The 27056-nt window shown below is 39.1% G+C and overlaps 1 protein-coding gene across 1 annotated transcript in view; it reads right to left on the reverse strand.

The window, feature by feature from the left end:
• The window catches only part of LOC140227186 (neurofibromin-like), a 122301-nt gene that overhangs the window by 69075 nt on the left and 26170 nt on the right, over nucleotides 1–27056 (reverse strand). The window contains 19 exon segments of the mRNA XM_072307615.1: nucleotides 1170–1265; nucleotides 2096–2166; nucleotides 2606–2761; nucleotides 4448–4521; nucleotides 5502–5688; nucleotides 6254–6437; nucleotides 6973–7169; nucleotides 7793–7924; nucleotides 8401–8407; nucleotides 8985–9097; nucleotides 9727–9915; nucleotides 11118–11357; nucleotides 12011–12156; nucleotides 13053–13128; nucleotides 13660–13727; nucleotides 14423–14529; nucleotides 18927–19114; nucleotides 23933–24016; nucleotides 26443–26586. Of these exon segments, the coding sequence (XP_072163716.1) occupies nucleotides 1170–1265; nucleotides 2096–2166; nucleotides 2606–2761; nucleotides 4448–4521; nucleotides 5502–5688; nucleotides 6254–6437; nucleotides 6973–7169; nucleotides 7793–7924; nucleotides 8401–8407; nucleotides 8985–9097; nucleotides 9727–9915; nucleotides 11118–11357; nucleotides 12011–12156; nucleotides 13053–13128; nucleotides 13660–13727; nucleotides 14423–14529; nucleotides 18927–19114; nucleotides 23933–24016; nucleotides 26443–26586 (2459 nt within the window).

The raw sequence follows: 27056 nt of genomic DNA on the forward strand, positions 1-27056 counted from the left end.
CTGAGCACCGGCTCCACACAGCACCGAGGCTACATCTCCAGCGATTAAGCACTGAATGACCAAATCCATTGCAGTGTGACAAATCAAGGAGCTTGTTGCATGTGTTTATCAATTTACTCCTGGACATGTCAAGGCAAGAATCTGTCCTATCTGCCGAGGATGACATTCAGTTGACCATGCTTTATTGATCTGGGTGTTGACACACTTGTTTTAGGTCTACAAAATATCGGCCCTGCATTGACTACAAAATGAGTCAACAAACCATGGCGTTATCAGCCATGTAAATACAAACGTTTAGTGGCGATTATCTTTTTGCTTTAATATATACACGGAGATAATATGTTTGTAGCAGGCATACTGGCAAAGATCAAATTGACTTTTGATATGAATAGTTTGGGAGCAGTCACTGATTTTTACATGTTCCCCAAGCATTTCATTCATTGATCTCTCTGATCAACATTCAAAGTCCAGTGTCTCTTCCTGTGTAGAGGAGAAGTATCTATAAAGTGTATACATTTGATATAAATAGACATTTTCATGGGAAGTGGCAAAGTACAATGTGATGACAGCATAAATACAAGCAGACTGCAGCATTCAAAGATTAGGCACCTCACAACCCATATCAATGCTATTACCTATGCTGTGAGCCTTGTGGTACAACACATAGTGTGCAAATCAATTGTGTGTGCTTCCAAATTATGTGTGTATGTGGGGGGGGGGGGGGGGAAGATGGGTTGGTAGTAGAAATGCTCTCATTCTGGCTTGAAGAGACAACATATACTGGACACAAATCCCGCTGACTTGACAATAATATTTTTTTCCCCCGCTGAATTATCAGGAAAATATCTACAAAATTCACTGGAGAAATAACATTCTAAAAAGCAATTTTATGCAAACCTGGTAAGTATAAATTAAAGTAATGTTTGAAGTTTGAAAGTTTGATTGGCCCATGCTGTAACAATATGAAATTGAATCAATGGGCAAGATTTGGGGAAAGTCTGGAGAACTTGCCATAAAAGTCATTTTGCAGTAAAAACAACTTGATGCAAGCACTTCATTCATTCAAATGCAAAGGATTAATTCAAAATGATTAATTAATAAAAATTTCTGCTTTCACAGTTGGAAAAAATCTGACCAAATGAGGAGAGAAGAAGAGATGGGACACTTACTTCTTGAGCTGGTCGGTTGGTTCCTCCGTGACGGGTGATGATGAGAGGATTGGAGCACCGATATGTCTGGGGCCCGCCTCGCAGGGGGAATCGAACCTGAGCAGGACGGGGTGAAAGTTCACGGGTGCAGTACAGAAAAAGTGTTTCAAAGATTGATAAACCCCTCCCTCCATCGCCTCCGCCTCCTCTGAATGCAGTTGATTATCAAAAGCTTTCTTCCCTCATGTCTGGTTTGGTCAGTTTGGTCAGTTCCCTGTCTATCCATCTGGTGTGGGTCCCACTATCTTTCCTGGCCTTACCCCTCTCCTGTCAACATTTCTTTCTCTCACATATTCCTCTGTATGATGCATCTACAATGTAACTTCTTTGCCGTGTCCACAGTTCCAGGTATACCTGTATACTTTCAACTATCTACTGTATTTGACTAATATATCTACTAAACTTATCTATCTCAACCATCTATTCAACTGAAAAAAAAAACACAATTACCGGTATCTCATCTGCTTCACCTGTACGGGTACCGATGCTATTTCACAATAGTTCACTGTCCCTGAGTCCACACACACATTCCAATTGATGCTTGCAAAATGGCTTCACAAATACATGCACATTGAAACACACAGGAATTTATCAGGGGACTTAATTCAGGAAGTCAAGTGGGCTCATATGAATACAAGCAGAGCCACGTTTTTTTATTTTGAAGAATATCGTAAATGTGAATTTACATATATAAGAATTGCTGTTAAAGGGAGAGGGATTTTTCAGTGTGATAATTCAAATCTTTTAAATCCATAACATGATTTCTAGGGTGACAATACTCTGCAAAGAAGTGTATGAATGTTTTGCATTTTTGGGCAAAAACAGCCATTCATGCCCAAGGCCTGTTACATCCACAAGAATCTCCACACAGGCTTTCAAATAATTACCTTGGTCGGTTTCTTGACTTGAGACACATGGCGCCTGACGCACACAGGAAACCTGTCATATTCCTCCACTCCTGTAGGGAAACACATATGTGAAGAAATGTGATCCATATCACCTCAAATAGAATTCATTATCTTTAAAGTCTGTGGTAAGATTAAAATGTCAGTGTCAGAGTCAATGATATGATGCTCAGGGCTGCTAACCTCTGCAGATCAAAAACAAAAACAAAACGCAACACTGATTCACGGTAATAAAAAAACTCAACATATTCTCACGGCAAAAACAACATGCGAAACTATCCACACTGATCTCAACATAAATATGATGAGCAAACATACATTTCTCAATCATACATGTATACCATACTTCAAAAAGTTTAACCACTTGAGAAATTGTCGGGAAGTCATGACTGCATACAATTCAACTTGCTGAATACATGGCGTATACTGCAATCCATCCTCCACTCCCCTCCCTCCTTGCCACACCCATGGGCGGGGTGACGTGTGGCTTACCTCAAAGTCCTGCTCCCTGGGTTGCAGCACGCTGTGCGATGCCTTCCGCCTCATGTTGCTCTTGCCGTCCAGCGAGGCACTATCCTCCCCTTTTCCCTTGTATAGCCCCAGACGGCTGGTGGAGTTATCCCACAACGTGTAGGTCTCATCCCATGCCTAGTCAAAGATGTTAAAATGGTCAAGACACTGCCTTACCAATACATCAATAAATGGCAATTCATCAATTAATTGCAATACAAAAAAACAACCTGATGCAAGAATTCATTCATTTGAATATAAAGACATTGGCTGTCGTGCTCTCCAGTGCGAAAGGGTTTACACTGTATATCTTTACGTGCTCAGCCACTTCAGTTAACTTGTTCAAACTTTTTAATCAGCATCCAGTAATCCATCCAAACTTGACCTACAATGAGGTTGTAACTTTGGCAACCTCAACTTGAAGCAATGAGCAAAGTTTTGTTGCTGTTGTTATTGTTGTTTTGGGGGGGGGGGTGAATGTCAATTGTTGTAGACACTATGCAACTCTTCCAACTCAATAAGTGACTCTCTGCTACACTTTAACTGGGGGCTAAATAGTCACTGAGGTGGATTCAGTCTTTTTGAAGTGACACAGTTTACAGTCAATCAACACCTGCGCTTCTGTGGCTGATATTGGGTGTACAATATGAAATGATGATTATAGAAGATACATTTGTGTTACACCACTCTTATATGTACATTATCTGGAAGTGCATAGATATGGCTCGAGGGAAGGTTGATAGGCAGTGTATCACAAAATATTTCATTTAATTCATTTCAATGATTTCAAAGATATGATATACAGTGTGTTTACATCACATATTCTGTAGCACTGTTAAGGGGGGGGGGGTTTCATAAAAAAAGCAACATGCTTAACCCTATTCTAACTGGGGGGGGGTCAAATTGACCCCCCCTCGACGTTTCGCGCCACGATTCCGCAACGCGCAAAGATTTTGCCGCGTCGTTTCACGAATTTTTTCATTAAAGTCTTCCGCATATTTTGAGACCAAATTTGCGACGTCCGGGTACACCGTTCTGAAGTTACGTAATGTTATGCATATGCATGTCAACCCGAAAACAGCTCAAATTCATGATATCGTGTGCAAATTGAATGCAAATTGTGTTTCTTGGTTAAATTGATATAAATTAGTTTATTTCAACTTTTAACCATTGAAATCAATTCTAGTGTAGATAAGCCTGAAAAAGTGCCTACAACAAATTCTGGCAAAAAAAACAATAGAAAACAAAAGGTCGAAAAAACAATAGAAAAGAAAAGGTCGAAAAAACAATAAAATACATAAGAAATTAACAAAACAATAAAAAACAAAAGAAATTGATTTTGATTGTGCTATCTTTTTACATGAAAATTGTTTGATATGTCTTGAGGAATTCTGACACAAAAATTTAGCAATACTTCAGTCTTGTTAATGGAGTTATAGGTGAAAATATGATTTCATGCACAAGTTTGCATAATTAATTTATTAAAAATAGAAAAGCAATATTTTTCTAATGTATGACCATGTAATCTTGTAGTTGACATCCAGCTCTATCTTCAGGCAAAATTTCGCGGCGATCGCGCGATCTGTGGCCGAGATCTGAAGGGGAGGTCAAATTGACCCCCCCTCCCCAGTAAAAACTTGGTCTCAAATAGCCTAGTTAGAATAGGGTTAAATAAAGTGTGATCCCCTTATCTAAACAAGAAATATGATTCTCTCAAAATACATTCTGTGAAATTCACAATGAATAAAATGAGTTCTACGTTATGTAATTTGCAGATACAAACAAATCAAATATCTCATCAATATAAAGTCAGTACAATCTCACCTGGCTGTTCCCATCTGTCACATATTCTATCTTCCGTAACGAGGCAAATATCCTCTTGCGGAGGGCCACTTTCTCTGTGGGTGGAAAAGTGTATGGAGGAAAGATTATTGATCAGGAGCAGTGAGAGTGCAACCAGTAAACCAGGGCTCGACATTAGCGGTGGCTCAGTAGCCCGGGGCTACTAAACCTTGATGTCAGGCCAATAAATTTCTAAAACAGTTATTTTCTGGTGGCCTGATTGAGTAACTAAGATTCAAAGTGGATTGTGATGTTTCCTTGTATTTTGGGCCAATACATATTTTTTTATGGCCCATCAAAATGTAGATTGTTCCTTGTGTAGACTTAAAAGACATTTCTCTTTCTAAAATTGATTGACTTTTTGTATGCCTGCCTGGTGATTACCATTAGACACCACTTGGTAAACACAGGCATGAAAAGAGGAAAGTGGGATGGAAAAGCAATATGGTGATAACTTTCCTTCTGCAACATGGGTAACACTCTGGTACTTGATTGTTAACACTTGTGGGACAATGATCTGTTGTTTGTGCACTGGGGAAATTGTCTGTAAATCATGCTTCACAGATTTGGCAGTTTGCTATTAAATACAGCGACTCAGAGGAAGTGGGCACCGAGGAGAAGGATTTCATTGATTTGTAAGAGTGAAACGGTCTTTGATTAAAGTTTGTCTGTTTGTTTGTTTCATTTTTCCATCAGAGAAGATGGTTGGATAGCCCATATTCAGCTGCACAAGCTGGTCTTCCAAGGGGTCCAGTTGGATGTGAGATGATGTGACCACTTCAATTGGTTATGCACTCTGCTCTTTGCCATGAGTCTGTTTGCACTTCAGGGCAAACATATACAGTCAAACCTGCCTTAGCCAGCATCTGTCTTCAGTGCCCCCCTCCCCCTCCTGAGAGAAGAAACATGGTAAAGACCTTGTCTATAATGGCCATTTTTTCTGTCTCCCTAGGGTGACCACTACAGTCAAGTTTGACTTTAATTATAAGATTTGTCTTGGAGAATGACCACTGAACACTCATATGGCAAAATTTACCTTGCGGTCCAATCTGCGGCAGACGGGCCAGTTCGGTGTAGACGCCGTAGTTCGGCACCACTTGCGTCAGGGCGTAGTCGTCTGCCCCGCAGCAGATCTCGGCCTCCTCGCAGAGCTGCCCCAGGCAGGAGAGGGCGGTGGTGGTCGCCTCCTGGTCACAGCTCCACAGGTTCATGATGAACACGCACTGGGAGAAAGAGTAAGATGATAGCAGTCACGCATGTTAATGGCCAGTACCTATGAATAGCTTTCTCATAAGTTGCTACACATCAATTCTTTTGGTGTGTGTCATTCTAATCTTAGTCTATCATTATTATTCACATTTATTCAATTTTCCCCAATCTATAAAGCTTTCAACAAGTATACAATCAAACTCACTTTACTAGCACAACCTACAGTCCAAATCATAAGAACACTTACCACTGGAAAAGATACAGTTTAAGGGGGAAAAATGTGTGTTTTCTTTTCAAGTTGCTGTTTGGTTAAGCCGACAGGTTGAATAAGGTCATGACAAAGATGCCACTCTAGCCTTGAGGCATTGTGTGACATTAGATATGTAATCTGCAGACTGAAATCAGAGATAAGTTTTTTGCTCAACTACGGTAAATAATATAAAAACCAGTACAGTTATGAATTTGCAGCTGCACAGAGCATTGTGACCTGCATGACATATTCTGGTGATAATGTAAATTAGCAACGGTCTTCAGTCATCAACCATTTTGATGCGTGGCATCGCGGCAGACCCTACCCACCTCCAACTTGTTCTGCGCCTCCCGGGTGCGCGGAATGTTGCTATCGACGGTGGCGTGGTCCTTGTACTTGTTGAGGAAGCGGTTCCTGAGTGAGAGGACCTCGCTCAGCCACTTGAGCACCTCGGTGGTGTTGACGATCTGCTGGGTGAGCAGCTTCTGGGCCACGGAGAACAGCACCTGGGAGCTGGGGTGGGAGAATGATGACCATTTAGCTTTGGCTGCTGGATTCATGTATATTTGTTCATATGCTGGATGGCTGAGATCATGTTCTTGCTATTATGTACACTTGTACTTTGTTATTTTTCAACTTTCTAATTAATGTTGCCATAACCTGGGCAGTCTACAGGGAAAAGATATCAATAACAAATAAAAAAGAATGATGAGTGATCTCCATTAGAATGCCAGCAAATCATAAAATGTACCACCTCTGTCTTCAACTTTCCCCTGAAAGAGTAGGTAAAAACCTCGAATCACTTTGTTCAAATGTTGCAGAGTGGACCTGCAATGATTAGTCAGATACTTTTAATGTGGCGTTGTGTTCCACACATTCTAACACATCAGTCCCACACATTTAATGTACTGTCCTGTTCCACACACTCCTGCACATCAGTCCCACGCATTCATTGTGGTATCGTGCTCCACACACTCCTGAATATCAGTCCCACCCATTTAATGTGGCGTAGCTAATGGGGGCCACTGCTGGTGTATACACAACTCACCTGATATCCCAGAAGGTGGCGATGGGGGCTTCCGGGTTCCAGAGCTGCACGTTGCCCGGCTGGTGGAGGGTCAGCAGGGCCTTCATGGCCTCCACGGAGATGTCCGGCAGGGTGGAGTACTGACACATCAGGTTGACCAGCCCCGTGATCAGCTGGTAGGTGTTGTTCTGGATGACGTGACCAGCCGAGCCGGAGCTCTGGTGGACAGATGAGAGCAGGGAGAGGAGAATGTGACATTTAAAACGAGAGAGAGAGAGAGAGAAGGAAAGGAAGGAAAAAAGACAGGGAAAAATGATGACAGGAAGGAAAGAGAGGGGAAGAAAGAAATGAAAGGGACGGGGTATTGCTCATGGTTGGGTAAAGGATCAATGCTTCTTCCCCATCCCCCTCCCCCAGCCCCCACAGTTCCTCAGCCCCTGGATTGCGTGTATGTTTTCCTCATTAGCAGGCTCACTTTTTTGAGGGGAAGACTTACATCACACTACATGTATCTATTAAAACAATGCTATGGTCAGAATGTATGACCAGTGGCCCTTTTTATAGGTACAGATAGAAAAACAACAACAAACACCATTGCGTTTCTGGCAAAGTACATGTAAATTATCCCTTTCTGTGCCAGAAACTTTAGACAGTGTGTACATGTATAAAACTATTCTCCAAGCACACAAAGGGTTAAAGAGGTTCAATAGTACTATCATTGTGTCTACAGAAAATTCTCACATATTGGACTCATGGAACAACATAACAAGTGAAGCAACACTCTGCCAAGCACTACAACAAATGTGACATCCGTCATTTCTCTCTAAAAAACTTGACTTACGTGCAGCATGAGTTTTGGGTCAGCATGGACAAGTTTGACCAGCCAGAGCAGCACGGCGCTGGGGAAATCCTCGCTGGACTTGTCCCGAGACTTGCGGCCGTGCATCTTGGACTTGAGTGTGGTCAGGCTCGGCTGGGGGGAGACACACCACGCACAGGTATCAAAGCAAGACGGTAATCTTTCTACATGGTACCTGCATTTAACCTGGGGCAACTGCAGGAATTACAAAATAATGCAGTATAGCTGGGCATACCGGTCATCATAGCCACATTTCTAGTTGATTTATACGTTGTATGCAAACACTGTCATGGAAATACTGTATACGCCATATATTTCACGAGTCTAAATTTTTGTGAATCGGGAATTCCTGATGATTTCGCGAGTGGTTAAATTCGCGATCGTGGAGTCCTACAAGAAGTGTACACGCCTACGTCACATTCACATCGGGATCAGAGTCAATATTTTCCTGTGTCTTTAATTTCGCAAATAGCATCTGACTCGCGAAATTCGCAAAAATAAAAACCTTGCGAAATATTCGGCGTATAAAGTATTAGTAATTGTGATGTAATTTGTCTTTGCACTACTGTTGTGAAAATGCTGATGGAAACAGAATTTCTATGTCCTATCATTGACCAATAAAGATGAATCAGAATCTGAATCTAAAATATGACATACAGGTTTTTTTTCCAAATAATTTCACTCTCAAAACTTGCTGAAGATCAATATTATAATTTTTACATAATCTGAAACATAATTAAGATGGTAATTCCTATTAAACAAAAAAGCAAATAACTTTTAATAGCGGCTTTACACAAGGAGGCGTAGTCTTGTAATGGTAATAGATCATCTGTCATAAACTTGGGCAACAGAAATGGATACTGTAAAAGTCGATATTTCGCATGAGTAATTTTTTGCGCTTGGCTGGTAACGATGCGTTTCGCATGTTTTTAATTCCGCGTAATAAAGACTTGCACTACTGGAACACATGGCAAGCAAAAATATTTGCGTGCTGTAATTTTCGTGCTAGTTTCTGGTTGCGCAAAATGTACAAAAATTTCCACTTTTACAGTAGGGGATGGAATACAGTATTGTCCATACGTTGCAAATTCATTTCAGGAGAATATTTTTGCCTGGTATGACCGAAATTCCAACATCCCCGGAATGCTAATTTGTTTCGCCTACCTGACTTGACCTGACAGCTGTGGCATGGTTGGGGTTATTCTTTCGATATGTATCGAATAGCCTCCTGAGATTTTCTGAGAAGTTGTAGAGTTGATCTATCGTTGGCCACCATGACATGTGGGTCTGGAAAGGGCAAAAGAATCAATTACCATACAAGATAAAGAATAATTATACGGTACACATCTATAGTGATGATTTTTGTGAAAATCAACAGCGATGATTTTTGTGAAAATCCACAGCGATGATTTTTATGAAAATCAACATCATGTTTAAGCAAACTTTGCCAAAGTAAACTTTGAGAATACACAACAGTGAAGGTTTATGGAAATGGCACCTCTTATAATAAATATCTAGAATTTAAAATTTGCACACATTTCACAAAATAGCAAAAGCAACAGGTCACATACTTTATCCACCTCAGAGTGCATGAGCAAAAGACAATTTTGCAAGCAATGAATTCACAATCAAGCACCACAGCAGCAGAATGGGGATAAGTATTGTCCCTTTTCTCTAAAAACTTTGCAATTTACCACAATAAAGATGATACATACATGGCACATTTGTTAATACGAGAGGCAAAATTTCTGTGATTTGTTAATTCTCCTTGATAAATCATCTCACAAGAAAAATGATGCACAGAAGATGCAATCTCCAAAAAAGTGGTGATGTAATAGACTCGCAAACATCCAAATGCAGGAATAATAAAATCTATTTCTTGAGGAACGTCTTAATTCGGTGGATGGAATACATACCTTGGTGACTATGGTATGCAGCGACTGCACCAGGACCAGGTGGAATACAGTGGGGACCTGCACCTGAATGCACGTCATGAAGTGTTCCCTGTTGGAGGGTCGGAGCCTGTAGCAGGCCACGGCGCAGTCGATCAGGAGCTCGACATCCACTTGGGCGCGCTGGGTGCGAGCCGGACAGAACAGGTGTTGCTGCAGCAGCGGAGATTGGAAACGGATGTGGTGTTGAGATATAGTTTGGGGTGTCATTGGAAGAAAAAACAGATACTTTGATAGGGAGGAAAACAATGAAGTACATTTGTATGTCTCAGACTGGCAAAAGATCAAGAAGTTTTTAAGATTGTGAAGTCTTTCCAATTTTTTGTCGTCCAGGCAACTTCTTGATCTTTGGATCGAGAAGTTTGCACAAGGAAGAAGAAAGAATACGCAGTCTGATGGCTGGTGATTGTGACATAACACCTGTACATTACAATAGCTGTGCGCTTCTGAGGCACAGCCCAGAAACAGGTGGCGGACCAGTCACATAACAAAGATTGCACAGTTTTAGTTTTCAAGTGGTCACACCGGCAAAAGATCAAGAAGTTTGGCGGGGGTGGGGGATATATTCCTAGTTGGAGTGAGAAATTTCACAGGAAGTTTGCAGTCACACTGGCAAAACTTTGAGATCTTAACCCGTTGAGGACGAGTCCCGAGTATACTTGGACAGGGGTCTATGGGAAATGCGTGTTGCAGCAAAATCAGCCCGTTCTCAACAGGTTAAAGATCGTGATCTAAAACTTTCTGATCTTTTGCCAGTCTGACCGCGCCTAATGTGTCTTTGACAATTGTACCTATTAGTCATGGTTACTACACATATTGTACATGGAAGAAGAACTCTTCAAAAGTGACCTGTGCTGTCATCCTGATACAGCGCCGGATATTAAAGCAAAGAAAACTGAAACAGGGTGATTTTGACTAAGAAGTTAAACCTAGTCATCTGAACAAACCAAAGGATCTTTGTGAATGATATGTGACACATTGTGGGAGCAGGGCACCTTTGAATATTTCTACAGATAAATGGCGCTAAATAAATGCTGTTTCATCATCATCATTTTCATCGTCATCATCAAAATCATTGTCATCACCACCATCATTATCATAACCACCATCATCATCATCATCACCACCACCACCACCTTCATCATCGTCGTTGTCATCATCACCATCATCGTCATTGTCATCATCATCATCATCATCATCATCATCATCATCTTGGCGACAGTCTCTGCTGCATAATGCATGTCCCCACAGAGTGTGCCTGGTAACGTGGCTGCTTCACTCGTTTGTACAGCGTGAATGGGCCAATGAGCAATCCAGTTACAACATCCATTCGAGATCAGTGGGTGTGAACTCACCGTGAGGTCGCGGAGCATGTCCAGCACCCACTCGTAGAGGGCATTGCCCTCCGTCTTCTGCAGGTAGGAGGCGGCCTTGCAGAGCTTGACGCAGGCCACCACCGCCCACTCCGTCTGCTGCTTGTTGGTGCCGCTGGGCAGCTCCAGCCAGCGACGCAGCGAGTCCAGCAGCTGCTTCTTCTGCGACTGCTTCGGGGAGAGGTTGCAGTGGCTGGAGGTCAGGATTTCGGCCAGGGGACCCTTAGGGGGTGGAGGACAGATAGAAATCATGATGCCCTACTAATTAAAAAAAAAAAAATAGTTCTACTCAATATTAAAGGCTTCTGTTATTACATACATGGCCACAAAGCTAGCTCAGCTTAAAACCTGTAGAGCCCTAGCAGTAACAGCCAAACCAATAATGGTGTGCTATGAAACAAGAAACATTCACAAATTGGACCCAATACTAAATAGCCTTTTTTGCAGCATGAAACTGTCACTAATCACTACCGGCATTTGATGCATTGCTTAGACTAAAACTTCTGTGTGCATTTTACTGCACTTTCGCGAATGTTTCCTCCTTACTAATTCACAAAAGTTTCATATGTGTGAAAATTTCTTGTTTTTCGGTATTTATCAAACCAGGAACCTGTAGCAATGGCCTCTGTGCGTGGGGGGGGGGGGGGGGGTGGTGGAGATTTATATATTAAGTAACATGGTTTGACACAATGAGGTTACAGTGCTTACTGGGTTTAAGATGAGTAGTATCACCAGTAACATCAGACTGTATGTGTGTGTGTGTTTGTAGGTGTGCGAATGTGTGTAACTCTGTGTGTGTGTGTGTGTGTGTGTAGGAGAGGGAGGTGGAGATTTAGATTTAACATGGTTTGACCCCAAGGGGTCACTGTACTTACTGGACACAAGACCAGTAGCATGACCTGTAGCAGCAGCATAGGACTCTTTCGTTTGGCCGATTCCTGTTGGCTCTCAGCCAGGTCAAAGAGTTTCTCACAGCACTCAGCACAGTGGTGTGGGGTCAGGCCTAGGCGTGAGTTGATTCCTGGAGAGGAGGGTGGGGGGGGGGGGGGTTGAGAAAGGACACAGAATTCAATGACCTATGACATCAAACATGCAAGTGACCTTCAAATAAGTCAGAATAATGAATTGATATCAAAATATCAACACATGACAATTTTGATTTTTCAATTTTTTGTCTAGGTTAAAAGCACTTTGATTCCTTAAAAGATAGACAAAAGAAGACAGTGCGTACATTCACATTGCTCAATACATGTCAATCTCGCCATTCTTGTTTATTTCACAGAAATGACACAGTCTAGGACATTTCATGATGCAAAATATCTGCTCCAGTTCTACACATCATAAAACCATTCAAGGATTGTAGTTGTGTAGAAGTAGAAATTTTGTGCAAATCATTTTTTTGTTTTTGTTTCACTGGGGCAATTACAGAGAACTTTATTCATCCATGATGTTGTGAAGTAACAGCTAAATATTCCAAACTTACAGTAAATACACATTACTCTATTGAAAGTCCATTTCATACTTATTAGTAAACAGAAATAAATCTATGAACTGAGCCAGGATGTAAGGAAATGAATACAGTGTACCTTGGGGAAGATGTGATTTAAATGCAGAAATTTAGGCCTATCTTCCCACTTTTCTTGGCACATTATGAATGGATTGACAGTTACACAGTTCGAACTCATGAATCCACAAAATGTTTTTGAGGCACTCAGTGCGAAAAATTAATCACGTGAAAAATATCGATGTTATAGTACTAAATACCCAGTATATGCCAATGACCATTATAGTGGCAATAATCCAAAAATAATCACTACATCGTATAAGGGTCCCTGGAATTTAGTGTCTTCAGGACCATCATGGTCAAGGTGGAAATTGTCAAGATGGACATGATGTGACTGTATTCGGGAAACTGACCATCACTGTCCCTGTGCTGGTATTGCTGCAGCTGCATAAACTCCTGTGGGTAGTTGTCCATCCAATTCCAGATTGCCTGGGAAAAAAATGTGAAAATTTATTTTTTAAAAAAAGACACAAATAATAAATGCAGCAATGATTAAGATGTTGATGTCTATGAACTGGATGATAATAGTAACAAACAAAAACAATACAGCAATAATACATACTGGGATTCTAAAAATGTATGAGAAAATACCTGCATCTACAGTACAAATACAAATCTTGAAGTTCTTCTCCACTCAAGATACAAACTGTCACAGCTTTCATAAATCCTAAACTGCAATACTCATTTAAATCGAAAATATGGAATTGACTAAAGATGAATTGATAACTGTAATATTAAATTAACTGATTTGACAGTGAGAAATTTGGCTATGTCCAGTCTGGACATAATGTACGGAAAGCAAACTAGTTCTTGACGCAGTTTGGTTATTGTTTATATTACCATTTCTATTTGATCTTTTTATACAATTTCTTCTAGAAATACTGATCTGAACTTGCTTCACCCTAAAACATGAGCGACATCAGTATTATGGAAGATCCAGATATTGCAGTGTTCACAAACCTTTTCAAGACTCTGCGCCAGCGCAGTCATGGCATTTCGCTTCAGGGAATGAAATTTGCTGATGATTTCTGCAAGAACAAGGGGGGGGGGGGGGTTGAACAAAATCAGTTCTAAACAATTACAAAGTGTATTCAAAATCCTCTTCCTGTGCAGAATAATGACAGCAAATATGTAAAATACCACAAGCTAATTATCAAAGGATAAACCTGATTATTTCAGAAAATGTACAGTCAAGTATGTCATATTCAAACTAATAACATCATTTATTGTGGAACGGCATAAACAATGTAAGAGATACACAATATTACAATACTGCTGATGCAATGAGAAGTTTTACGACATCTTCCAAGACAAACCTCTTCAACAGGAAGTCAAGAGCTCCTCAAACATGCAGCAATTTTTATTCTTTTCACCTGCATTTATCTTTTCCACTTGCATACAGTGCATTAACACTTTACCCCCCCCCCCAATAAAAAAAGCAAGAAAATCAACAATACCAGCATTATCAAAATGATATTGAAATCATTTCATTAAAATGATAATCATTACTATTATCATCATCACTATTCTCATTAGAGTCAATAATACCCATATCATTTTCACTAGCAATTGGCATAACCATCACAACTAAAAAATTTAGTATTTCTGTCGCACACACAGCCAATCATATTAAAATCAAAATGCTATCAGTTTTATGATTTATAGCCTCTCACTAGCCAATATATACAAATACTTGATGCAATGTTCTTGGTTTTCTGTTTACCATTTAGAAGTCTGGTGAGGCGGGCACAGTCCACGTTTATATGCTGGATGAGCTCGATGTCACTTTCATCACATGACTCGTCGCTGGATTTACTGAGGGCGTCCAGTCTGTAACCGGTTTGAAACACAGTGAAATATGAGTTCGATTTGCATCATGCATGATTATTCCTTTTGGGAAAGTAAGAATTTGATTGCAAATGGAGTGAAATCCCTTCTTGTCAATTTTAAATTTTGCAATAAAAGGGATGGCATAGAATTGGTTGGGGTCAGGATTCAGCTTTTAACTTTGCAATTAGAAACCACCCAATGCTAAAGAGCAAAAAAATCTAAAAGGAATTGACAGTTTATCTGGTGAAAATCAGTTTTAAAATGGCTGATAGATCCAAAAACAAAGTAAAACATAGCGATCCTAGTAAAAGGTAGGTCCAACCTTTTATTATAATCGCTTTGTTTTAGATATCTCAGCCATTTCAAAACCAATTTTCATCAAATAAACTTTGAATTCCTCTTAGAATTACATGCTCTTTCAGATTTCATGAGGTTTCTCATTATCTCTCTCACAAAAAGTTGGAAACCAGCAGTTCCACAATCTCAACAAAAACTACATTTTCCCTTTAAACCTCTTGAAAAAAATAAAGAAAATAATAAGACAATATGGGATATTCTATAAGTCATAACTTGAAGAATATTCCATGTTATGCAAAAAGTGAGGTATCATCAGAGGGGTTTCATTTTACTCTATGTGATGTGGACTTACTTAGAATGTTTAAAAATGGCATTTAATCCCTTTTTGCGATCAAACTATTACATAGCCTCCTATGAGGTGCTAGATATCATCAAACATATTGATATAATTAGACAGCGTGTGAAAGAAGATACACTAAACCATCATTGCAGAGTGAGAAGGAAAATGCAACCTGATATTTAAGTATTTGAATCTCAGAAAGTGCTGATGTGAAATGCTGAAAACATTGGCTGTGCAGTGAGGTAACGCTGAAACTCAATATGCCATTACCATGACCTTCAACTAAACCACTGGTATGCGATGATCTACAGATTGTCCTTAACACATATGGCAAACTTGTGAAATTACATAAGGATGAATTTCTATGAAAAAAACAACAAAAATTATTCATGAACAGGATATAAGCAAAACAAATAAACTTGTTGCACCTTATTTTTATTATTATTATTATTATTATTATTATTATTATTATTATTATTATTATTATTATTATTATTATTATTATTATTATTATTATTATTATCATTATTATTATTATTATTATCATTATTATTGTCATTATCATCATTATTATTATCATTATCATCATTATTATTACTACTATTACTATTATCATTATCATTATTATTTTCATTAAATTTTCACTATTACTATAATGCATTTCGAAAGCTTTTGAGTCTCAAAACTTTAGTGACACGAAAATGAGAAAATCACTATTTTTTAAAACTTCATATCCTTTTCGTTTTGAAGGGTGACAGAGCTGTCCTATATTAGGCTACCTCAGGTGACTTACAGAAATTGCGACTCTTATTATGTAAAAAATTAACCTCACATGCCTCAAATACGTGAGACATCACTTGTATGCCTACCAAAGCCCTGTCAAACAATCGACACTCCACGATGCTGTCATCACTTCCAGCAAAACAAATACCAAATACTTCCTGCGTACTTTTTCCCCCACATTGACATTGCGGTTGCACTTTGGTCAAAATGTTGCCGCATCCACATTTTTCGGGTCGCGCAGCATAACAACGACAGATACAGCAAACCAACAATAGCTCAAGTCTACTCATGAGTCACGGTTCTATTGCGCAACACCAGATAGAACTTAACACTCTACACACACACACTAGTCATATGACGGGCATATTGTTTGTGTTCCGTGTGTAATTATATATGGATGTCGGCACGTACTATCAAGGCTGAATCTGAGCTTTACCAAAGTGCTCTTAAAAATGGACACGCAGGGAGCTACGATTTTTATTTTTGAGATTGCAGTGACGCAAAACATTTACACTAACAATTTAAAGACTTCCCTCTTCTTGTTTTCACATCGATTACAAAAGTCTGTGCAAAGTACAAAGTCCAGCAATAATACTAAACATCTGCAGTACATGTTGTACGCGTGAAACACTGACAAATAACAGGACATTCATCCTAAATAGTTTCAGTTCCATTTCACATCTGAAAATAAAATGTATATACTCCCCCAAACCCACAAAAAAAAAAAGAAGAAGAAGAAGAAGAAAAGAAAAGTATGTTTGTATGTTTGGGCCCTACAAAGAATGGATTCCAGATGTTGAGCTCGTTAATGACTGCTCATCGAGTGAGCCGCAAAGTTTCGGTTGCACTCTGGAAAAAAAAAAATCAAAAACAAAACTTCTATGGGTCATGGCTTCCTTCCTGAGTGGATAACTGCATACTTCCTACTTCTGTCAATTTTCACTTCTCAAGAGCCTGTTCCACCATTAAAAAAAAAAAAAGCAACCTGATGCGCCCAACCCTGTGCTACAGATGTCTTCGATCAAGATGATGGAGGGAAGAGAGAAATATATAAAAGAATATATCTTGATGGCAGGATGCTTGAAAATGAGGCAAACACTGGCTATCAATCTTATCTCAAAGTAGATTTCCCCCGATGATGAGGGCTTCAATGAAATCAGTATAAGTTATTGTTCCCCTTCTGCAACTCTCCTCCCCCCCCCCCCCCACTCACACAGCAAGACAGGGAGAGAAAGATAAGAGAGAAATATTGAATATAATATATTGACATCTGATACAAATGCATTCCTGCCCCTTACCAAATTTTAATCCATTCATTTCATTTTCTATGTACTATCATCATATTTTCCTTCCTTCGAATTCACCACAGCATGATTAGTCATTCATTCTTTAATGCTTGACCTGCGTATGATACTGAATTTAATGAGATGTTGTTCCTGCATTACAAATCAAAATACAGCACAAACAGGTTTGTTTGTTTGTTTGTTCATTCTCCATCTGAGAAGATGGCTGGATAGCCCATATTCAGCTACATCGGCTGTACGTTAAGCTGGTGTTCCATGGCGTCCAGTTGGATGTGAGGTGGGACCACTTCACCGGGTTAAACACCCTGCTCTTTGCGATGAATGAATGAAGCGGGCTCTTTTACGTGCATGAGTTGTTACTCTCTCATACACGGGACCTCCATTTTATGTCCTATCCGAGGGACAGAGTGTTTTGCCTCTTGCTAGAGGGGACGGTATCCTTACACACAACACTGCTCTGTCCAGACTCGGGTTCGAATCCGGGCCGTGCGATCGTGAGGCAGACGCACTACCAACTGAGCCAACTCACCGAAGTTTACAGGCTAGGATCTGGACTAAGGTTACAAGTCATGACCACTTGCTTTCATTCTGCCCAACATCCAATCAGTCAAATATTGACGGGAATTTGGAGAATACCCACATTATCACACATGCATCCCTGGTATGTTTATTGGACAATGTGCACACTGCACAAAATATCCTTGAAAGAAAACAATTGTACAAGTGGGGAAAAACTCATCACATGCTCCAATACAATGTAATTTTTATCTCATCAAGAAGATTCTCATCCGATATTTTTACCAATAAAAAAAACCAAACAAACAAACAAACAAACAAAGAATGCCAAACAATAACTTTCCAGACTTTCTGATTGTCGGATATTGCATGTCATTGTATTTGAACAAATAAAAAGAAACAGAAAAAAATCCAGGGATTTTGTTTTTAAAATTGTGTGCGTGTGTGTGTGTAGAAATTAAAGGATTAAGTACAGTTAAACATCAGGACTTTAAGTAATTTGTCTTTGTATGTAATTTGCCTTGGACACCAAAACCAATCTGTCAGTGATTCATTGGACTTTGATTGGTCATCAAAACCACAATGAGTGTTATCATAAGATGAATGAATGCTTGAAGTATGAATACATTGCTATTATAATCTCTCCTTCACTTTCTATACAAGTACTGAAAACACCTGGATGTGACAGAAGACACAGGTGTAGGGCAGGGGCAATAAACTTGGCTCAAAATTACTGATGGCTGTGTGATCCCAACTTGAACTACATTGTGATACGACTGGCAATAAAAAACTATCACAGAGTGATATTACTAGTTGCTACTATCTACAACATGACCACATTCACTGTACAAGTACATTACAATTTGACTAGTGTAGAGGTGGATAATTTGCCTGTGTTATTTTTCATGCTCGGCTGGGTAAAAGGAATCCCGTGTGTAACTAATTCCATGTCATCCAAACATTAGACAGTCTTACACATCATCAGCAAAATATTCACATGCTTTTATTTTCACGCTAGTTTCTGGTCGCAGGAAATGCATAAACATTTTCCCGCCACAAAAATGTCATCTTTTAGAGTGTATTTTATGTACATGTATGCCATTGCAGTCTTTGAAATACGTAGCCAGCCCTCCTACCGTATTACAGTGCAGTCGTACCTGGCGGATATTCGGCTGAAGACGGCGTTGAAGTTGTTGAGGCTGAGGGCGAAGAGCACGCGGGAGGCGGACGTCCGCAGCTGATGGGTCAGGGGGTTCTCCGAGATGACGTTGAGGAGCTGGCAGATCTCGGGGAGGAGGGACTTGACGAGCATCGTCTCGTCCGACCGAGATGTGTCCTTGGGTTGCTGAAGACAAGAAATGGGGGAAAATGGGTGGTGATGTTGGTTATTCTGAAAATTAGTCATTCTGGAACACACAAATTCCATATACCTACAAGATGTTTGTTAGTCCAAAAATGAATTGCATTTTAGGGCTTGTTAATTTGAACAATTGATGAATTTTTCCATAGGTTCATTAGTTCACAAATGAAATAAGGTTTATTATTCCACAGGTTGATTACTCTGAAATGAAATGAGGTTTTATATTCCAAAGGTTCGGTTTTTTTAGTAAAAAACTGAATACGGTTTGTCAATCTGGAAATGAAAAAAGGGTGGATACTGACAAATCTTCTGAATTATAATCGTTTTCGGATTAAAGGGGATGGCTAGTAACTGATCAGTGGGAATCAGTGGGAATGCTGGAGGATGATTGTTCCAATCCTTGTGGGATTCATTTACGAGTACATTATATATCTATTGTTGTGTGAAAATTATTTTGCTTCAGAATGGTCTCATATTCAAGTAATGTGCAGTTTAATGTTTCCAGGTTAGCGTGCCTGGTCAGTGACGGGGCATTAATCTGCACATTACATGAATATGAGACCGTTCTGAAGCAAATAATTTTCACACAACAGTAGATATATAATGTATTCTTAAATGAATCCCACAAGGATTGGAACAAGCATCCCTCAGCATTCCCACAGATTCCCACTGATCAGTTACTAGCCATCCCCTTTAATGAACCTTCAGAAAAATGAACCTTGAACAAACCTTCAAAATGACAAACCTTTGGAATAACAAAACTTTGGGAATAATAACCCTTCTGAATAAAGAACCTTCGGAATAATGAATTGCAACCAGGGGGAAAATAGTGCAACGGTGTATAAAGGGATCAGCAAATTGTACGCTATTCTTAATATAGCAAGGAATGTTGAGCATCTGTTGCATTAAATGTACATACAATTAGAAAAGAAGAAGACAATAAGTTTTTATTTAAATGAAAATCAGGAATTTTGGTGGATATGGGGCAGCAGAGATGTACAAACTGTACTGATCCAGCTTTATGCCTGTCATTCTACATAAAAATATGTGATTATATGTGTGTGTGTATTATACTATCATGGATGTATGTGTGTGTCTGTACATATGATACAGGACAGGCTTTGAAAATATTATATTCTACAGCTAAGAGGAGAAAGATAATGGGCAGAATTTTTTTTTTTTTTTATTATTATTGCTATGAAGACAATGTGCTTAGCAATTGAAAAAAGGCTATAGCTATACGAGGTTACAGCTGATAGCATTTGGTGAAAACAGCTAATGCCTCGTGACACGCATACCCAACAATAGACACTTCTCTCTCTCAATAAAAAAAAGAAAAAAAAAAACTATTTAAAGAGCCACAATGAGGGTATTTTGGTTGCCCCACCACAACACCGGATATCCTCCGCTATTCAGAGAAGGTTTGGGCGTAAAATGCATGTTATCAAATCCGTATAATGAAGTATTGTCTCGGGACTAGACAAACACATCAATGGACTTTTCTATTATGTGAAGTTAACTGTCACCTTGTCAATGTAGCGCAGTATCAATAACGTGCAACTGTAAACTACTTGTATTCCTTTGTGGCAACCTACATGTGATAGTGTTCAGAAATGTGCATGTACCATATACTGTAAGGTACTGTAAAAGTGGATATTTTTGCGTGAGTAATTTTTTGCACCCGGCTGGGCAAGATGAGTTTTGCATGTTTTTAATTCCGCAAAATCAAGACATCAACTACTGAAACATCATGGCAAGCAAAAATATTTGCGTGATTTTATTTTCGCGCTAGTTTTTACTCTGTAGTTGCGTGAAATGCGCAAAAATTTGAACACTGTGAAAATTTGAACCACTTTTACAGTAGTTCAGCAAAACCCGCAATACTTTGAATACTAGTATACTTCAAACAATCTTTCTGTTTAAAAGCAAAAGCAAAAAATCTGCGAATACTCCCCATGCCCACTTAAAAAGCATTACAATTTTGTTTGTATAGAATCAAAATCAAATAATATTTAGATAAATAAATGAATAAACATTACAACCATTTGGACCTTGTATGCATTCCTAACTGGAACTTGATTATAAAGTAGACAAATTACCTGTTGACAGATCTGATGCTACACATGTTTTATGGTATATTTAAAGCAAAAGAAAAAAGAAATCTGTCTATACTACAAAACTTACTGATATCACCAGGGTGAGTATGCAGAACATTTAATGAAAAAATAATTATGTTTTTCCTCCAATTGACAGTTCTTTTAATATAATTCTATATTGTGTATTCATCTACTTTTATAATGGAAATGTTGAGTGTGGGGGAGTGGGGGGGGGTGTTAATCCATTGAGGAGGAGTCGCGAGTATACTCGGGCAAGTGTCTATGGAAATGCATGTTGTAGCAAACTCAGCTCATCCTCAATGGGTTAAAGGACAAGTCCACCTTCATACACATGTGGATTGAGTGAAGGCAACAATATTAGTAGAGCACATCAGTGAAAGTTTGGGGAAAATCCGACAATCCGTTCAAAAGTTGTGAATCTTTAAAGTACCTGCGCAGTCACTGCTGGATGAGAAGACTACTACAGTGTATGATGTCACAAGCGTACAACGATATAAAGGAAAATAAAAAGAGAATTTTACAAAACTTTACTTTTTTAATAAAGTGCACATTTCTTCGACTTGTCACTGATGTATGTTATGGGTAATATTATTCCCCCTGCCTTCTGAAAGAGAGAAGTCAAGTGTTCTTTTGTTATGCGAGAAAAGTGAAAATATGTTGAATTTTCTTTATTCTTTCTTTATATCGTTGTACACATGTGACATCACAAGCTATAGTAGTCTTCTCATCCAGCCGCGACTGAGCAGAAACTTCAAAAATTCATAACTTTCGAACGGATTGTCCGATTTTTCTCAAACTCTCACTGATGTGTTCTTCTAATATAGCTGCATTCACTTAAACCACATGTCTATGAAGGTGAACTTGTCCTTTAAAGCTCACATATACATTTTCTCTGCACACATTTGAATAATCCTGAAATCATTGACGTTTTTCTTTGGATAGTATACAAAAATGCACAATAACTGCTTGATACTAAAGTACACATTTCCTTATTCCATGCTTGAAGAAGAAAAAAAAAACACAATGACAAACAGATATTGTTCATTTCAATTCTTGGACCTTTTACAGCAGAGTCTACATTAAACCAGCACATGACATATCGGGACCGTCATGGGGAAAACCAAACTAGGCATTAAACTTTCATGCTGATGTGAGGACAGTTATCTTTGGGGATGAGATATTTGCGTGTTGACCTACACCTTGGTTCGTCCCTGGAAGGACACTTGGGTCGTAACTTTGAAACGAGCTTCCTCTCCGTGAATTTGTGCCAGTACTGGCAAAATGCAAATCACATATGTAGCACTCTACACTATGCACATCATGCATAAATGCCATCAGATGTGGAGGCCATGAATGATTTATTCTATAATGGTTTCCATACAATGCAAAATTAAATTTTGAAAGGTCTTTTGTTTTGTTTGAAAATGCCACGTTACCATGTTCATTAATCTTACACAATTCTTGAATGATCTGTGTAACGTTACAGCTGTATTCTATATGCCAAATATTTTGCAAATTTTGTGAGTCAGGTGCTATTCGCCAATTTAGAGACACGCAAAAATTTGACTCTGATCCTGACATGAATGTGACTAGCATGCATACATTTCTCCATTCAGTTCTGTGCTCCATGATCGCGAATTTAACCACTCGCGATATCGTCAGAAAGTCCCAATTCACAAAAAATTAGACTCGCTATCAAAATATTTTGTGTATACAATATATTGCAACTCTTCCACCCTCTCATTCACATACAAAATACTGTGAGTGTCATGTACAATAAACCAATCAACTACATAGTAAGTACATTTTTCATTTGTTACCTCCGCCAAGGGGGAGGTTATGTTTTTGTTACCGTTGGTTTGTTTGTTAGTTACGTAGTTCGTTCGTTCGTTTGTTCGTTCGTTAGTTTGTTAGTTTGTCCGTGTGCAAAATAACTAAAAAAGTGCCGGTAGTTAACAGATTGAAGATGAAACTTGTAGGAAAGGTTTAGAATGACACAAGTAACAAACGATTAACTTTTGGTTGTGATCGGAGAATTTTGGGGTAATTTAAGAAGGATTTTTGATATTTTGGCAGGTAGGGTTAATGAACTTGGGAGTTCAGGCTCCGCGTATTTGAGGTTTGCATGTGCGCACTAAAGTACGTGCTCCAGTTTCTGCTAGGGTGAGGCGCGCGGTGCAGCTGAGGGTTTATGACGTAACAAACACATGTATATTGGGAAATCGGGCGGCTTTCAGCACACAATGCAGTACGTATGGGTGGAAATCACTGATCTCTGTGGAAGAACAAGATCAGTGAGGGTGGAAATGGGCTGCATGCTTGGCGGAGGTCTGCGCTCTCAGAGTCCTTCTCTAGTTTTTCTTTGTGTCACAGCTTTACAAACATACATGGTATGATGTAACATCTTTGGAAAGAATTTAGAGGGTCTTCAATGTTTTGCAATCTGCCCTCATTCTCACCAATTTGAATAATACCCACATCTTGCCAACACCTTGGCCTTAAAACACTACAAACAACGAGTGTTACGACAGTCTGAGCGAATGTGTACAGGTACACATGCCAATATATAAAAATCACATGATTCCACTTATCATCGTATTTTTTCGCTGGCATTGGCACCGTTGTGGTTATCGTCAACTGTACGGGCATGTTGTCTACCTAGCTAGGGTGGGAAAAGAAATCTTACCAGTGACAGGCATCTCTCAAGCGTGTCAAGAATTATGAGTTGAGACTGGAAAAGGACTTTCTCCTGGTCTGGACTTACGGCCTTCTGTCCACAAGAAAAGAAAAAATAGATCGGACCAAGTGACAGATTGAAAGAGGGATTTTAACCCGGGCCACTTCACCATCGCAACAGATTATGTAGACAATGAGAATAAAATATTAATAACAATTATGATGATAATCGTAATGATAATAACGACAATAGTAGTGGTACTTAGCAATAGTAGTAGTGATAATTATAATAATGCTAAAGACGATAATAATAATAATGATAGTACAACAACAAATGCTGGCTACTTATGTGTAGTGCACATGTCAGCCTTTTGATGCTCATGAATGGTACCATAGTTTACAGAAAAATGCACTACCTATACAAGTGTACATGTACAATGTACCACCATAAAAACCTAGCAACGTTGTCTGGAACACCACTTTCCTGATTTTGAACATTTTGAAATGATACTAGACAATGATACACAGAATTGTTCAACTTAATATTCTCAAAAAAAAAACTAGAAATGTCGCTTTGGCGACTGGTATGCCTCCGCCATAATGCATGATTTTCCCAATAGGTCTAGATAGTACATGTGGACAATGTGTGATTACATTTTCACAAAATTGGCAAAATACTGAAATGACAAGTTTGTCACAAATGTGTTGAATGTTCACCTTCCTTGACCTAGGTTTAATTGGATGAATAGGCGAGCATGTATCTAGGGATTTAAGGACTTTAACTTGACTTTGACCCATTCATACATTTAGGCATTGAGTAATTTTCAAGGTACAGGTGTGGAGAAAAAGTGCAATTTCTGAATTGAATAGTAAATTGTTACCATTTTCATCTGGCCCTTGACCCTAAAATTCATAAGATAATTACTTTCAGGTAGAACATGCATAATATGTACTAAGTTTCAAGGTAACTTGAGCCACTTCCGAGATATGGAGGAAAAAGTTAGTTCAGCACTTTCACTTGATTTTTGACCTTTTGACCTTCGAGGCAAAAAAAAAGAAGAAAAAAAAAAACTTTCCAGAGAATTTCGATTAGGTTACACATGTATGCATACACCAAGTGTAAAAAAAAAATAACCCTGCTGGCATTGCATGATAGGAGGGAAATAGTAAAATTTTGAAGTGTTGCACTTGACCTTTGACCCCTGACCTTTGACCCCATGAACCCTACATTCTCTAGATAATCACTTCCAGTCAGTATATGTATATACTATGTTCCATGAAGATACCTTGAACAATTTTCCAAGGTATGGAGTAAAAAAAAGAAGTTTTAATATTTTTACTTGACCTTATGACCTTTGACCTTTGACCTCATGACCCAAACTTTCACCAGAGAATCTTAATTGGGTAATACATGTATACACTAAGTTTCAAGAAAATATCTTCAGGCATTCAATAGATATGGTGGAAAAGGTAAAATTTTATGTATTTGACCCTGACCTTTTGACCTTTGACCTTTGACCTCATGACCCAAAATTTCACCAGAGAAATTTAATTGGGTAATACATGTATACACTAAGTTTCAAGAAAATATCTTCAGGCATTCAATAGATATGGTGGAAATAGTGAAATTTTATGTATTTGACCTTGACCTTTTGACCTTTGACCTTGAGCATGTGCACCCAAAAGTTGATAGGCACAACTTCACCCCCTAATACACATACATGCCAAGTTTCATTAGGATACCTCAACAGGTTTTGATAGTTACCTTGTCCACAAAATTCATTACGGACGGACGGAAGGACGGACGGACGGACGGATGGACGGAAGGACGGACGGACGGACGGACGGACAACCCGAAAACATAATGCCTCCGGCACCACTTCGTGGCGGAGGCATAAAAATGCTAAAGAAATGAACAGGAGGTTCACCACTGCATGAACACAGCTCTGAAAATATCAGTTGTGAAGTTTTAACAGGAGTCTTGGAATTTTCAGCATAATGGGTAAATTCAATTCACTGTTGTAATAGATAGTGCTTCAGAATAGTTAACAATGAAATGAAGATAACATCTGCATGTACAATCTAATAAAAGGTACTAATATTGTAGACCAACACTATCATCAGAATCATCTATTGAACATTTTTTTTTCCTTCCCAAAACGTGCTACAGTGCATTGTCTTGGCAGATATTCCCAAAAAGAATACTGCAAACGCCGAAACTGAAATGGAAAGACCACTCAATCATTCCAAAGGAAAGCATGCAATCACGTTAAGGTAAGCCTTGGTAAATGATTAAATGGAAGAATTATTGCACAGTAAATATAGTGTTGCCTGCCCAGCAAAAGGGCCCTTAGGCTTAATATGCACTCAAAAAGTCACAGAAAAAATTGATGGTTACAACATATGAAAGAGCTTTCAAAGTCGAATTACATTATGAACCAAAATTCGACACTGGGGTCAAAATTTCATCCAAGGGCCCCTCTGCCCGGGCAGGCGACAAAAATCCATAGGCCTACTTACAGTGGAAGCGAGGTTTTTGAGAATGTTGGCAAGACCACTGATGACCTGAGAGAAGAGATTCTTGCTGACCCGAATCAAGCACTCCTTGTTGCGCTCCAGATCCGCCCGGGTGTGGCTGATCTGTCCCACCAGTCTCACCGGTAGCTGGTGACAATGAGAGAGAAGTTAAAAATCATACACTGAAGGTTGCGGAGGAGAAATTTGAAGCAGTTTGATCACTTCACAACATGACTTATCATCAAGAATGTGTGATAAAGTTGCTCGACAATGATTTCCCAACTTTGGTATCTATACGTTAACCCGTTGAGGACGGTTTGAGTTTGCTACAACACGCATTTTCCATAGACGCTTGCCTGAGTATACTCGGGACTCGTCCTCAACGGGTTAGATATCCTGGACTCTACAAAGCTTTCTGATAATGTATGATGTGTCCTCTACTTTATTCCAAAAACTTCAAACATAGAAATTAGGATGCTGAACATCTGATACACATTGTATAGTTTTGAGAAAATAAACTTTTAAAGTTTTTATGTCCACAGTCAAGCATGGAGGAAAATTCTTAAGCATCTTAACACAACCCATTCATTCAAAGTATCATGGTACCATTGCCTCAT

This window comes from Diadema setosum, chromosome 4 (assembly GCF_964275005.1).
Source record: "Diadema setosum chromosome 4, eeDiaSeto1, whole genome shotgun sequence".
NCBI lineage: Eukaryota > Metazoa > Echinodermata > Echinoidea > Diadematoida > Diadematidae > Diadema > Diadema setosum.